At 44.5% G+C, this 14,669-nt stretch overlaps 2 protein-coding genes across 2 annotated transcripts; one reads left to right on the top strand and one right to left on the bottom strand.

The window, feature by feature from the left end:
• Positions 1-2,283: 2,283 nt before the first annotated feature.
• Positions 2,284-14,141, top strand: LOC308635508 (uncharacterized protein; the record flags this gene model as incomplete). The annotated part of the gene is made up of 2 exons (XM_081269933.1): positions 2,284-2,728; positions 13,894-14,141. The coding sequence occupies 2 exons, from the start codon at positions 2,284-2,286 to the stop codon at positions 14,139-14,141; spliced, it is 693 nt and encodes a 230-aa protein (XP_081126059.1).
• On the bottom strand, positions 11,764-14,057 carry UBB (ubiquitin B). Its single transcript, XM_081270158.1, has 2 exons — positions 13,921-14,057; positions 11,764-12,826 (listed from the first exon to the last, which is right to left on the bottom strand). Exon 2 carries the CDS (start codon positions 12,818-12,820, stop codon positions 11,903-11,905), a length of 918 nt encoding a protein of 305 aa, XP_081126284.1. The 5' UTR covers positions 12,821-12,826; positions 13,921-14,057; the 3' UTR covers positions 11,764-11,902.
• Positions 14,142-14,669: the final 528 nt, after the last annotated feature.

Below are 14,669 nucleotides of genomic sequence, written 5' to 3'. Positions count from 1 at the left end.
AACAGTATTATTTCAATAACCAAATGGAAACAACCCAAATGTCCACCTTTTGGCATTTGGTATATCCACACAACGGACTATAACTCCATTATAAAACATAAAGTAGGCCGGATGTGATGATGCAGGCCCACTTAGAGGCTGAGGCAGGAGGATCCCAAGTTCAAGGACCACCTGGGCAATTTGGTGAGCCCTTATCTCAAATAAAAAATAAAAGGGGCTGAGGATGTGGCTCAGTAGAGCACCCCTAGGTTCAATCCCCAGCACCAGGGAAAAAAAAGAAAAGAAAAAACAAAATCAAAATAGGAACAAAGTACTAATACATGCTACAACATGGCAAAAAATTTTTTAAAAAGTAAGTTAAATGGTTAAATGAAAGAAGTCAGTCAAAGAAGATTACATATTGCATGACTTCATTTGTATGAAACCTATAGAAACAGAAAATAGATTTGTGGTTAACTATAGCAAGGAAATTTAAGGGGAAATAGGGCTTTTTTTTTTTAGGGTGATGAAAATGTTCTAAATTTTTTTTTTATCAAACTCAGGGCCTCACATATAAGTCAGTGCTTCACCACTGAGTTACATCTGGAGACTCTAATGTTCTATTAAAAAAAGGAAAGAAAAAAAAAGCACCCCACTCCTTGGACCTCTGCCACCACCTCCTGAAAAGAGAGGAAGTGGGAGAGGAACCCATGTCACCTGTCACCCATATTCTCTGGCCCTGCTGCCCAGAAGAGTCTAATGTTCTCCTGCCCAGACCTGGAGAGGGCTCTACAGTTTTTAATGGGGCCCAGAATGGTGAATGCCAGCTAATCCAAAGTGAGTTTCAGACCAATGCCCTCTCCTGGGATTTTCCTTGTCTGAAGTTATGGGTCTCTTTTGCTGGATGGTCACTTTCTTGATCTTGTTTGCCAAGTAACAGAAATCACTGCTTGAAATATTGGCATTCGTAGTAATTGTGGCTGTAATTCTGTCACTCTTACTGTGACTCCCAAAACTGTCGTGTTGGTGTCATAAAAATGTATGTTATTTCCAAAGTCATTTCATTAAAGATGAAAACTTAAAACAACAACAACGACAACTACTATAAAGGAAGAATACCTGTTTTTAAGAGGAAATGAATCAAGCAGAGGAGCAGAACTTCCTCAATCTCAATCTCGATGCCTCAGTCTCAACGGACTCCCAGGGCTTGGGAGATTGAGATAGGAGGATCGAGTTCAAAACCAGCATCAGCAAAAGCGAGGCACTAAGCAACTTTGTGAGACTCTGTCTCTAAATAAAATTAAAAATATGGCTGGGGATGTGGCTCAGTGGTTGAGTGCCCCTGAGTTCAATCCCAAGTAGACCACCCTGCCACAAAAAAACAAAAACACACGGCATATTTTGTAAGTGTAAAAAGCAATTTAACTCAAATGTGTAAGAGATGTTGAAAGACCCTCAAATCCCCCGTCCAAAAGAGAACTACGCGTCACACTGGCTGCAAAAGCAAGAGGCAAGTTTATTAATACACAGGCGCCTGCGGGTGCACAGCAAAACCTCAGCCGAAGCTTTGGTGAACTGGCACACCGGGCTTTGGGGTACAGTTCTTTTATAGGGAGAGGGGAGCTGTTTCCCGCCTAGCACACTAACAGGTATCTCATTGGTTCTTTTGAATCCAGCATTAGGGTAAACTTGCTTTTCGCTATACGTTCTCGGAAAACCTACAGGGTTAACTTAATTACCAATGCTTAACTGGTCCTCCACGGAGGGCAAGGAGCTCTGGTACAGAAATAGTCAAAAGTCCAACAAGCCAGGCAAAGCCTGGTGGGCCTGGGAGAATTCCTTCTCTCACAGAGAGTGGGCCGCCCTTCCCACACAGCCCCAGGGAGTCCCAGAGGCCACTGTTGAGCCAGGCCCAGATGAGCAGCTTCTCTCCCAGGCCCCAGAATAGCCCCAGCCAGGCCCCAGGCCAAATCTGGAAGCCCAGGCCCAAGTCCCTTATCTCTCTGGGGAATTTCCGGCCCCCCACAGCCCCTGCCCAGAAATGGTTATCTGATTTTAACAGTGACAAGACCCATAGAGGGAGATGTTCTGTGATCTGGGGGCACTGAACAGAGAAGAGCAGAGGGGGAAGGGCTGACTTGAGACAAAGAGAGAAAATGCTTAGTGATGGCCAGAGGAGAGAGAGACGCAGACTGAGGTCAGAAACCCCAGAGTCGCAGCCGGCCAGAACCCGCGACAAAGGGAAAGATGAGCCACAGGCGGGCAGAGGGTGATCCGGGCTGCAGGGGACGCCAGGGCTGAGGGATGGAAGCCGACCTGGAGCCCACGCTGGGGATGCATAAAGCTGCGCCCGCGGCCCCGCGCGCCTCCGTCCTCCCTCCTTCCAGTTCTGTAACTCCCTCCCACCCTGTGCTCCCGCATCCCACTCCTGGAACTCTCCCTCACTCCATCCTGCCCCCTTCCCCGAGCTGCCCCAACTGCCCCACCCTCCCAGGCCTTCTCCCACGGCGCAGGGGTCCCGAAGCCCCACCCCCGCCTTGCAGCGGACAGTTACCCGCGCTCCCGCCCGGCTCCTCCCGCCAGCCGGCGTGGCTCCGCCCCTTTCTTACCCTGATCCTCCTCACCGCCGCATCCCAGGCCCGAGGGGAGCGAGCCTTGCGCTGCTTCTGCTCGGCCCGCCTCCCCAAGTCGCCCGCGGGACAGTGGGATGTGAGCGCCTGTGGCCTCCACCTCATCTCCAAGGGCGCAGGTAGGAGCTAGAGGGGTGCAGCCCGGCGGCAGGACCACGTAGCATCTCCCCATGGTTTGCAGGGTCCTGAGTCAAACCCCGGAGAGCTCTTGAGCCGTGAGCTAGGCCCCTTACTGCCATTGTCTTTATAATAATCTGTCCCACAACAACACTGTTGTTGCCTCCATTCAGAGCAGAGGAAGGTAACCCTATTGCTCTGGATGACAGCACTGTTTTAAAGTGATGGCGGTGGGGTTTGAACCCAGATGGTCTGATACCTATGGACTACGCTATACTCTCTCCCAGTACCTTACTATCTCTTATTTATTTTGTGTATTTATTTGTTTGTTTGTTTTTGCGGTGTTGGGGCTGAAACCCAAGGCCTTGAGCATGCTACCCAAGTAATCTACCACTGTTACATCTCCAGCCCTCCTCCTCCTCCTCCTCCTCCTCCTCCTCCTCCTCCTCCTCCTCCTCCTTTCCTCCCTCCCTCTCTCTCTCTCTCTCTCTCTCTCTCTCTCTCTCTCTCTCTCTCTCTCATCTTTTTGGTACCAGGAATTGAACCACTCAACCAGATCTATTTTGTATTTTACTTAGACACAGGGTCTCACTGAGTTGCTTAGTGCCTCACTTTTTGCTGATGCTGGCTTTGAACTCGAGATTCTCCTGTCTCAGCGTCCTGAGCCCCTGGGATTACAGGTGTGCTGCCACTGAGCCCGGCTCCTCTCTTTTCTTAAAAGTCAGGATTCTTATGATGTGATCCATACCCTATTTTAATATTTTTTAAAAATTAATCATGTACTTTAAAAGGCAATTTTTAAAGTGTACAGCCATTTTAAGTGTAGGCTTCAAAGAATCTTAACAAATTAATACAATAGTGTGACCAGCATGATCAAGATAGTGTATAGAGCATTTCCATCACTCCAAAATATGCTCTGGTGCCTCCTTGTACCCCTCTCCCCACTGCTGGTCCCTGATACCCACTGATCTGATTTCTGTCCTTGCCGCTTTGCCATTTCTGGGTGAATAGAATCATGCAGCATGTACCTTGTGTACCTGGCTTCTTTCAAGGTTCCATATTTCTTGTTCTTGCTACAGTTTTCACTGGCAGTGTCTGACCTCCCTTCCAGATCCACTGACTTTAAGAAACATTCATTGTCATCTCCTGAGGGTAGTGCAGGTCTAGAAAGGGGAGGGTTGGCTAAGTTCATATTTTAAGGAATTAATATGTTGGCTAAAGAGTCAGGGGGTAAGAATTATGAGCTTAGGAACCCTCAGAAGTGCCACTCAAATTAAGATTTTACTTGTAAGTAAAGGAGAATGCTTTAGATTTAGGTATTAGACCCTTTTTCTGATTCCTAGGGGCCCAGAAGCCTACCTCAATGGTAGGAAAGCCTAGGCCCCAGGGCTGAAAGTAGCACCTGGATCCCACATAGCTAAGAGAGAAAATGGGAAAACTCATGCATCAGAGTTTGTTTCCCTGCATTGTCTCCTTTTGCCCCACTTCCTCTTTCTTTGGGTCTCTGGGGTTTTTTGTTTTCTTTTTTTGTGGGTGCTAAGGCTAGAACCCAGAGCCTCATGCAGGGTAGGCAAAGAGTACCCTTGGGTTCAATCCCCAGTATCAAAAAAAATAATAAAATAATAATAAAACACAAAGTACTAGAGAAGGTGAAAGGATGGCCCAAGTACCAGAACTTAAACAGAAGGAAAGGTGGTCTGGATGTTGGCAGTTTTCAAGCCAATGGTAGGGAAACTTGATGGCCTCTGTTTGGAAGAATGAGATTAAAGTCATCAGATCAGAGTCGGGTGAAGTGGGGATGAGGGAAGGGTGAAGAAAGAAAATATATCACTTCTTACAGAAATGGAATAAATTTGCAGGGCCATGTTCAGAACCCCTTGGAGTTTTGTGATCATGACTTTGTGTGTGGGTATATGTGCATGAGCACTAGGGATTGAACCCAAAGGTGCTTTCCCACTGAGTTACATCCCCAACCTTTTTTTTTTTTAATATTTATCTTTTAGTTGTAGTTGGACACAATACCTTTATTTCACTTATTTAATTTTATGTGGTGCTGAGGATTGAATCCAGGGTCTCACACGTGCAAGTCGAGCGCTCTATGGCTGAGCCTCAACTCCAGCCCCATCCCCAACCCTTTTTATTTTGAGACAAGGTCTCACTAACTTGCTTAGGGCCTTGCTAAGTTGCTGAGGCTGACCTTTTGCAGTTCTCCTGCCTCAGCCTCCTGAGTTGTTGGGATTACTGTTGTGCACCACTGTGCCCGACACAAATGTCTTTCTTAACTATTTTCCTCCCTTTTGCAGTACTGGGGATTGAACCCAGGGGTGCTCTACTACTGAGCTACATCTTCCAACCCCAACCCTTGTTTTTAAATTTTGATACAGAATCTCGCAAATTTGCCCAACTTGGCCTTCAACAGGCAATCCTTCTGCCTCAGCCACCTAAGTCCCTATGATTATAGGGACTTATAAGCCACCACACTTGGCTCTTAGCCTTTCTTTTTTATTTCCTGTTCTTTTGTTCTTTCTTATTTTGGGAAATTTCTCTTGTACCAGTTCACTAATTCATTCCTCAGCTTTCTCCATTCTGCTGTTTGTTTATTCAATCATTTGTTCTCTTTTTACTATTATTATTATTTAGTTGTAGGTGAACACAATACCTTTATTTTAAAAATTCTTTTAGTTGCCAATGGATCTTTTGTTCTATTTATTTATATGTGGTACTGAGGTGGAACCCAGGGCATCACACATGCCAGGCAAGTGCTCTACCACTGAGCCACAACTCCAACCCCTTTATTTTATTTTTATGCTGAGGATCAAACCCAGTGCCTCACATGTGCTAGGCAAGCCCTCTACCACTGAGCCACAACTCCAGCCCCTCATTTGTACTCTTTAGTACAGATATATTTCAACTTCCTTTTATTTCTTTTTTTTTAATATTTATTTTTTTTAGTTTTAGGTGGACACAATATCTTTATTTTATTTTTACATGGTGCTGAGAATCGAATCCAGTGCCTCACGAATGCTAGGTGAGCTGCCGCTTGAGTCACATCCCCAGCCCTCCTTTTATTTCTTAATATGTTAATTAGGCTAATTTAAAATTATTTTCTGAGGATAATACAGTTTACAGTTTTCCTTTAGAAGGTGGTGATGCTTTTGAAGTATCTTATTATTCTGATCTGGAAATTAATTTTTCCCAGAGGGCAGGCCCCAGTGAACTCAGACATGGAGTAGACAAGCCCCCAAAGAGAAGCACCAGAAAAACACTTCACTCCATGAAGAAATTCCTCAAGTCAAGTTTTCACACTTTGCTCTCCAGAGAGAAGCAGCATTAGGGGACATCATTCTTCAGCTGCCATTCCCCAGAGGGGGTTTTTGAAATGGGAAATCAGTCCCTACCTGTTTTCTCAACATGTCACAAAAACAGGATGTCTGGGTAGCCTGAGTCGACTCAAGGTATGCCTGGAACAGAGACCTGAGGCATTGCAGATGTGGAAGCAGGTTTTTTCTCAAGACCATCCCTCTCTGTTGTCTTCTCAGTTAGAAACAGCCCACCTCTTCTGATCACCCCAGGAGCCTTTTTCACATTTTTACCTGCTGGACAGGCCAGCAGTCCTGCCAATTCAGCATCCTGTGTGGCTTTGACCTAGCATTGTATTTATTGTGCTGTATTACAAGTGTCGGTTTATTTGTTTGTCTTCACTCCATGACGGAGCACATTTGTCTGGGTAGCTTGCATACTTTTTTTTTTTTTTTTTTTTTTGCACAGGGTAAGAAAGACCAATTTTGTTTTTATAAATATCATGCTTTAAGGTAAAGTGTTAAATAGCATACTCATCATTTACTCAGCGAGTATTTTGGATCCCGATTATGACAGGGAGCTTCCTTCCCACACAGAGTGATTTGGCTCTTCCTTTCCAGTAAGAAAGGGGTGTTCTGGCTGTTCTGGGCATACCCAAACCACGCTCTGCAGAAAGTTAGCATCTCTACCTTCTCCTCCTTGGATTCTATGGTTTAGGGCTTGAGGAGTTGCTTCATGGGATGAAGTGTTTTTCTGGTGTCTCTCTTTGGGGCTTGTCTACCTTATTTGAGAGAGCCCAAACATTGGTTATACTTCCTTTGTTGTATGTCTTTAGGTGTGGGCCCCTTCCCTTCTTTCATTATAAATTTCCACATTAGAAAAGCTGTATAAAGCTCCTCTCACTTGAGCCCAGTGGACAGAGTTTGAGGTCATCCAGTGCTGCCCTGACCTGAAATACAAGTGGAGAAAACAGTGCTGCAAGTAATAGAAGCAAATTATTTTAAGTGTATGAAGTCAGCCTGCAGAAGAGCAACCACTTAGAGGAAATCAGCACATTACTGGAAGCTTTTGAGCAGCCCCAACCTGAGGTCTTGTGGTTTGGCAGAATTAAAACTGGAGGCACAGCTGCCAGTAGTGGTAGAGGCCTACAGAGGCCAAGAGGATTAGAAGCCACTGTTCTCACATCTCCAGACTCTTCAAGCACCACTTTTTTTTTCCATAGATGGAAGCAATGCCTTTATTTTATCTATTTATGTTTATAATTTTTTTTAGTTGTAGATGGATACAATACCTTTATTTAATTTTATGTGTTGCTGAGGATTGAAGTCAGTGCCTCACATGTGCTAGGCAAGTGCTCTACCACTGAGCCATAGCCGCAGTCCAAGCACCTGCTTTTACCCCTTCAAATTCCCCTCCTTATCTCTGGAGGTCTCTATTTTTTCTTTTCTGTTTTTAAATTTATATATCTATGATATATAATTTATATATCTATGGCATAATTTATAATACCTATGGCATAATTTATATATCTATGGCATAACTGTGTGGCATTTTAATACATGTGTGTATAGCTGTAATGATCAGATCAAGGTAATTGGCATAACTGCCACCTCGGGTATTTATCATTTCTTTGTGTCAGGAATATTAAAAAATCCTCTCTACTTTTTGAAATATTCAATTAATTATTGTCAACCATAGTTATCCTACTGTTTTGGAACAATAAGTTATTCCTCCCACCCCAGCTACATCCCTGTACCTGTTAACCATCCTCTCTCCATTGGAGGCCCCCCATTTTCCTAAATTCCTTTGGCCATGTCCTTGGGAGGCTCAGCACTGTCCCCTTTCCCAAGGTCTTGGCTGGTGTGGGAATAGGAGCCATATTGTTCCAGTAAATTTTGCCATCTGCTTCCAGGAAAATCCCAGTTGGGAGAGAGGGGAGAAGATTAATCTAAAAAACTATCAGAAATTCTATATTAAAGTGTTGGCAAAAAAAAAAAAAAAGAGCAGGACAGGCTGGGGTTGTGGCGCAGTGGTAGAGCGCTTGCTTAGCATGTGTGAGGCACTGGGTTCGATTCTCAGCACCACATAAATAGTTTCATCTATAATAAAAATTTTTTTAAAAAAGAGCAGGCCATTTCAGCTTCTAAAGGAGATTATGCTGAAGCCTGATGCTCAGAAAAACAGCTTTCAGGAAGGCTTTTCTCAGGAAGCCAAGGAAAAACAGGTTTGGAGGCTGGCAGCTAATCCACAAGTGACAGGTGGGAGCCATGAGTCTGTCCCAAGGCTGCTTTTCATGGTGGGAAGATACAAGTTAAGTGTTTGTCAGATAAGCCCTAAAGGACTTTTTCTCCTCACCAAAAACATTGGAAACACGCCACTTGCTGGAGGCAAAAGCCAGTATTTTCCATTCACAGAGTAAGGAAAGCAGTTCTGAAAATTGGGTGCATAATCTTTTTCTCAAGGCTGGGTTTTGGGAGGCCTCGGCCACCTGTTGAAGGAGTCCAAGGAGCTGGGTCATTGTGTTCTACTTGCAATGCCCCAAAAGCTAACTGGTCTCAGAGTATACTTAGCCCTCTCAAAGTAATTAATTCACCTGGGTCTATACAGCAGGCTCCAGAGAGAAAGGCTGATGGATGACTCATTGTTACTAAGGTTCACCTTTCTTTAGGCACCCTTTTTATGCCAGCTGTTGATCTGGGGCCTAGACCCTTCACTCAAGATTCCAGGATGATAAGGAGTTGGCCAACACCAAACTGTAAAATTATACCCTAGTGTGGATGGGAAATGGTGTAAAAAGATGGGATTGTGTTTTAATGATAAAAGCAAACTGCTTTAAAACCCCCAAAATTCATCCATATTGTAGTGTCAGGATTTCCTTCCTTTTAAAAACTGAATATTGAGCCAGGTACGGTGGCGCACGCCTGTAATCCCAGGGCTCAGGAGGCTGAGGCATGAGGATCCTAAGTTCAAAGCCAGCCTCAGCAAAAGCAAGGTGCTAAGCAACTAAGTGAAACCCTATCTCTAAATAAAATACAAAATAGGGCTGGGGATGTGGCTCAGTGGTTGAGTGCCCCTGAGTTCAATTCCCAGTACCAAAAGAAAAAAAGAAAACAAACAAAAATGAACATTAGAGCTGGAGTTGTAGCTCAGTGATAGAGCACTGGCTTCACACATGTGATGCACTAGGTTTGATCCTCAGCACATAAAAATAAAAAATTAAAGGTATTGTGCCATCTACAACTAAAACAAACTAAGAAAACCTGAATATTACATTGTATATGATACTTTTTAAAAAAATTTTTTTAGATGTGATGGACCTTTATTTTATTCATTTATTTATATGTAGTGCTGAGGATTGAACCCAGTGCCTCACATATACTAGGCAAGCGCTCTACCACTGAACCACAATCCCAGCCCCTGATACGTTTTGAAGGACTTTTTGTAATAATCACAAAAATTTACATGATTTTTTTGTTTTTTTTTTTTTAGTTGTAGATAGACACAACATCTCTGCTTTATTTATTTTCTGTGGTGCTGAGGATCGAACCCAGTACCTCACACATGCAAGGCAAGCGCTCAACCACTAAGATACAACCCCTGCCCCTTAAATGCTGTTTTTTATGTAGAAATTCTACCTGAATACTTGGACTTTGGTGACAAGAGACACAAGGGTATTTATTGCATTATTAATAGTAAACAATTAGATGGGCTGGGGATGTGGATCAAGCAGTAGCGCGCCCGCCTGGCATGCATGCGGCCTGGGTTCGATCCTCAGCACTACATACAAAAATGTTTTGTCCGCTGAAAACTAAAAAATATTAAAATTCTCTCTCTAAAAAAAGTAAACAATTAGAAACAGTGTAAATATACATCAATAAGGAAATGGGTAAAATGTGGTATATCCACACAATGAAATATATTGTTATTCAAAAATAAAGTACATGGGCTGGGATTGTGGTTCAGCAGTAGAGTGCTTGCCTAGCATGTGTGAGGCACTGGGTTCCATCCTCAACACCACATAAAAAATAAAGCTTTTTTTTTTTTTTTTAAAAAGGTACCTGTATGTATTAGTAGCATGTGTGTGTCTCCAAGACCCTGGGGGGTGGGGTTACCAGGGATTAAACTCATGGGCACATCCTTAGCCCTTTTTTTTGTACTTTAGACCCTTAGACAGGGTCTGAGTTGCTTAGTGCCACCACCTAACTGTAGAAGTATGCTTTTATATGACATAATCATGTGAACATTTTGAAAATTATCTAGTAATAAATATACCAAATTTTTAGCAAGTGGCATAAAGATGTGGGAGGATGTGAAAAAAAAAAAGTTGGGAGGGACACTGAAGAATGACTTTACTATTTTACTCTATGTATCTGTTTACAATTGATTGTATGCCTTATTAAAGTAAAATAGGAATACTGGGAAAATAGGAATATGCCAAACTGAATATACTTGGATTATAGCATTAAGGAACCACAATGAATCATTGTTTTTTTTTTTTTGATGATGCTGAGTATTGAATCCAGGGCCCTGGGCAAGTGAGGCAAGGACTCAATCAACTAAGCTATATCCCTAGCCCTTAAATTGGAGACTTTAATGGACCTTTGTCTATATGCGGTGCTGAGAATTGAACCCAGCGCCATATTAGGCAAGAGTTCTACCACTGAGCCACAAACTCAGCCCGAATTGAAGACAGTTTCTACCAAGGTGTTCTTATTTCACTAAAAGCTGGCAAAAGCTTTTTATCTTGTGAGAGTAGATGTTAACCTAGAGCATTGGATCTACTACTTTCTCATTATTACAAACATTCCACAGTACCTGGTTTAAGGAACCTTTTTAAAGGTTTGAAATCATTTTTCCCCCATTACTACCCCCTAGGTTTTCCTAGCCAGAGTATACCTCCACTCTGAGGGTTGAAGTATTAACCTGGCCTAATAGTAAAATTGTAACTTGCAGTATCTAATTTACCAAGTAACCCAGTTATACACTTTAAATGTGGTATTTTATGCTTTGAGGGAATTCTCAGAACCAGTTTAAGAGTTCCTAAGTTTATATTTTCAGATACACCTAGCATATTGGAGGCTTATTTCTAAAATGTTACTACACTCCTCTATGCCAGGCAAGTACTCTACCTCTAAGCCACAACCCCAGCCCTATGATGCACACTAACTGTTCAGGAAGTTGAGGGAGGAGCCCAGAAAGGGCAACTTGGGGAGACCATCTTAAAACAAGGGCTGGAATGCAGCTGTGTAGAATGGCCTTGGGTTCAACCCTAGTACAAAGGAAAAAAAAAAAAAAGTTAACTATTAAACACATCTTAAGTGCACTTATGTCAAGATTTAGTACCAGGAATTATTTTCCTACTATAAATCTGAGAAAACCAGGAAGGTCACCCCAATTTCTCTTCCTTATACATTCCCCATGACACTTTTATTCCATATTGATAACTTCCTTATTGCACTATAAACTCACCTCCAGCAAAAGCCTCAACCAAGTTTACTTAAGTGTTTGTTTAGCTATAGGCAGCTGTTTGTATCTACTCAATGTGAAAAAAAAGCCATTGTTTATTTACATGTTTGCTTGACACCAATTTTTAGGACAAAGGTCCCATCCCCACATTCAAGTGTCAATTTTGGCCACATTACCAATTTCAAAGTAATAACCCTTGTCCCAACACCATTTAAATTAAGAAGTTGCAACATTAACTACAAAATGTAAAGACAACAAACACCAAATATGCTACCATGCAACAAAACTTTATTAACATTTTGGACAGGTTCAGCTATTACTGAAACTGGTAATTTCTAAACTTATATTGGGGCAAATGGCTATGTGCAGCATAATACTATAACTGCGCACCATGAATGCAGACAGGAGAATTAACAGCCACCCCTCAGACGAAGGACCAGGTGCAGGGTGGACTCTTTCTGGATATTGTAGTCAGAAAGAGTACGGCCATCTTCCAACTGCTTGCCTGCAAAGATGAGCCTCTGCTGGTCAGGGGGAATGCCTTCTTTATCCTGGATCTTAGCCTTCACATTCTCAATGGTGTCACTGGGCTCCACCTCCAGGGTGATGGTCTTGCCAGTCAGGGTCTTCACGAAGATCTGCATACCACCCCTCAGGCGCAGGACCAGGTGCAGGGTAGATTCTTTCTGGATGTTGTAGTCAGAAAGAGTGCGGCCATCTTCCAGCTGCTTGCCTGCAAAGATGAGCCTCTGCTGGTCAGGGGGAATGCCTTCTTTATCCTGGATCTTAGCCTTCACATTCTCAATGGTGTCACTGGGCTCCACCTCCAGGGTGATGGTCTTGCCAGTCAGGGTCTTCACGAAGATCTGCATACCACCCCTCAGGCGCAGGACCAGGTGCAGGGTGGACTCTTTCTGGATGTTGTAGTCAGAAAGAGTGCGGCCATCTTCCAGCTGCTTGCCTGCAAAGATGAGCCTCTGCTGGTCAGGGGGAATGCCTTCTTTATCCTGGATCTTAGCCTTCACATTCTCAATGGTGTCACTGGGCTCCACCTCCAGGGTGATGGTCTTGCCAGTCAGGGTCTTCACGAAGATCTGCATACCACCCCTCAGGCGCAGGACCAGGTGCAGGGTGGACTCTTTCTGGATGTTGTAGTCAGAAAGAGTGCGGCCATCTTCCAGCTGCTTGCCTGCAAAGATGAGCCTCTGCTGGTCAGGGGGGATGCCTTCTTTATCCTGGATCTTGGCCTTCACATTCTCAATGGTGTCACTGGGCTCCACCTCCAGGGTGATGGTCTTGCCAGTCAGGGTCTTTACAAAGATCTGCATTTTGACCTAGAATTTAAACAGAAACAATTGGGGTCATCTCAGGATCGATTTCCTACTTTAATATCCAAAACCACTCTTCAAATCTTTTTTTTTCTAAATGCCTTAAAAACACATTAATGTGATAGAACACTTGCCTAACACGGCTTGGTTGGTTCCCCAGTGCAGGGGCAGGAGCAGAAACGGGCGGGGGCGGGCACAAAGCGTTAAGTCTCTCATGAACCTACCTCCAACTTCACTAGCCTACAGTTAGTCACGCAATACAAACTCCATTTATAGTCAGTGGTTTTTGTTAGTACTGGCGACTGAACCAGTCAGTAGTTAAGGGTGCTTTAGTTGTAGGCGGATACAATACCTTCATTTTATTTTAGCTTTATGCGGTGGGTGCTGAGGCCCGAACCCAGACCAGTGCCTCGCACATGCTAGTAAAGTGCTCTACCACTTAGCCAGGACCGCAGCCCCATCCAACCCGTTTTGAGAGCAAGTCTTAAGTTGAGGCTGGCTTGAAACTTCCACGTCTTCTGCTTCAGCTTCCCGAGCCCCAGAGATTATAGGCGCACGCCACCGCTTTCAGCTACAATTAGTGGCTTTTTCAATTTGAAACCGCTAGAAAAGCCGAAGCGCTTTCGAAACTAGTACTCCCGATTTTTCTTCCCCGTAGCTCCGGGTTAAGCGCCCCTCCCCCCACTAATGTCCCCGCACCTCACTATGGCGATACAAAAAAGACCCCAATCAAACCCAAGGCCCAAACCCCCACAAAACAGAGGTGAAACACTTTCCCATATTGAGACTCGTTAACTAAAGGTTCCCCCGAATCACGAAGACTACCTTTTTTCTACCTCCCCCCTCTGAAGCAAATGCGATGGAATCTCCATCGGTTAAGCGTCAGTTAGTCTTTGCCGGCGCGCGCCAGCCGCCCCCGCTCCCGCCACAAACGAGGCCCCTTTCTTCCGGAGAGGGCCGTGCCGCGTCACGACACCTCCCCCCACCCCTCCCCCACCCCACCCCACCCGAGGCGCCACCGGCCCTATAAACCGCCACCGTGACCTCACTCAAGCTCCCTTTCTCATCCTTAGCAGGTCCAAAAATCTTCAAGCCAGTACCTGTTATCGAATGCGAAGAGGCCACCAACCACCAGTCACCGCGATGCAGCCGTAAAGCAGCAGACCGTCACTCCACAAAGCCACTCGCCACTGAATGCGCCGCTTCAGCGGAGGTGGAATTTATGCAACGTCTGTTGCGTTACTTATCACCTCGACGTAGCGGCTGTCTCCGTGCGCCGCTAAAAGTAGTTCCTGCAGCTTCACCACCCGCGGCGCGTTAGACTTTCAATTGAGCCCCAAATTCCTCCCAGTAGAAACAAAGGATTCTAAAAAATTATATTTCTTCTCCTCCAGGTACTCTATATCCTACTTGACGAAAAAGTGGGGAAAAATCACCAAGCGGATGAATCCAAGTTAAAGGAACCGTCTTCGAAAGCTCTGGAAACTTCCTGGCAGCGCCGGCGCTGATTGGTGAGGCGGTTGAGGTGAAGCCGGCGCTGATTGGTAGAGGACGCGGCGGTTCTATTGTTGCTGGGCTTCGGTAGTCATTTGGCGCGACGTTGCTAAGTAACTGAATGCCCATGCGCCTAGAGGAGCACCTTCGCGAAAGATGGATATTTTTCCAGCCGGAAATGGGGGTTGGATGGGGGGTGGATGGGGAGTGGATGTGGGATGGGGGGGGTCTTTCCTACTTCAAAACGATGTTCCGCAAGGGTGTTGCCTGTGAATCACGATTTCTCATTCTACTCCTTAGAGACGCAGCCCTTACACTCAGAATTAGATTGCTTTTAGGTGTTTTGTCTTAATCC

Source organism: Spermophilus citellus, assembly GCF_964194105.1.
Source record: "Spermophilus citellus genome assembly, chromosome: 17".
Taxonomy (NCBI): Eukaryota; Metazoa; Chordata; class Mammalia; order Rodentia; family Sciuridae; genus Spermophilus; species Spermophilus citellus.
Note: the sequence above shows the minus strand (reverse complement) of the source record. Positions and strands in the feature narration are given on the sequence as shown.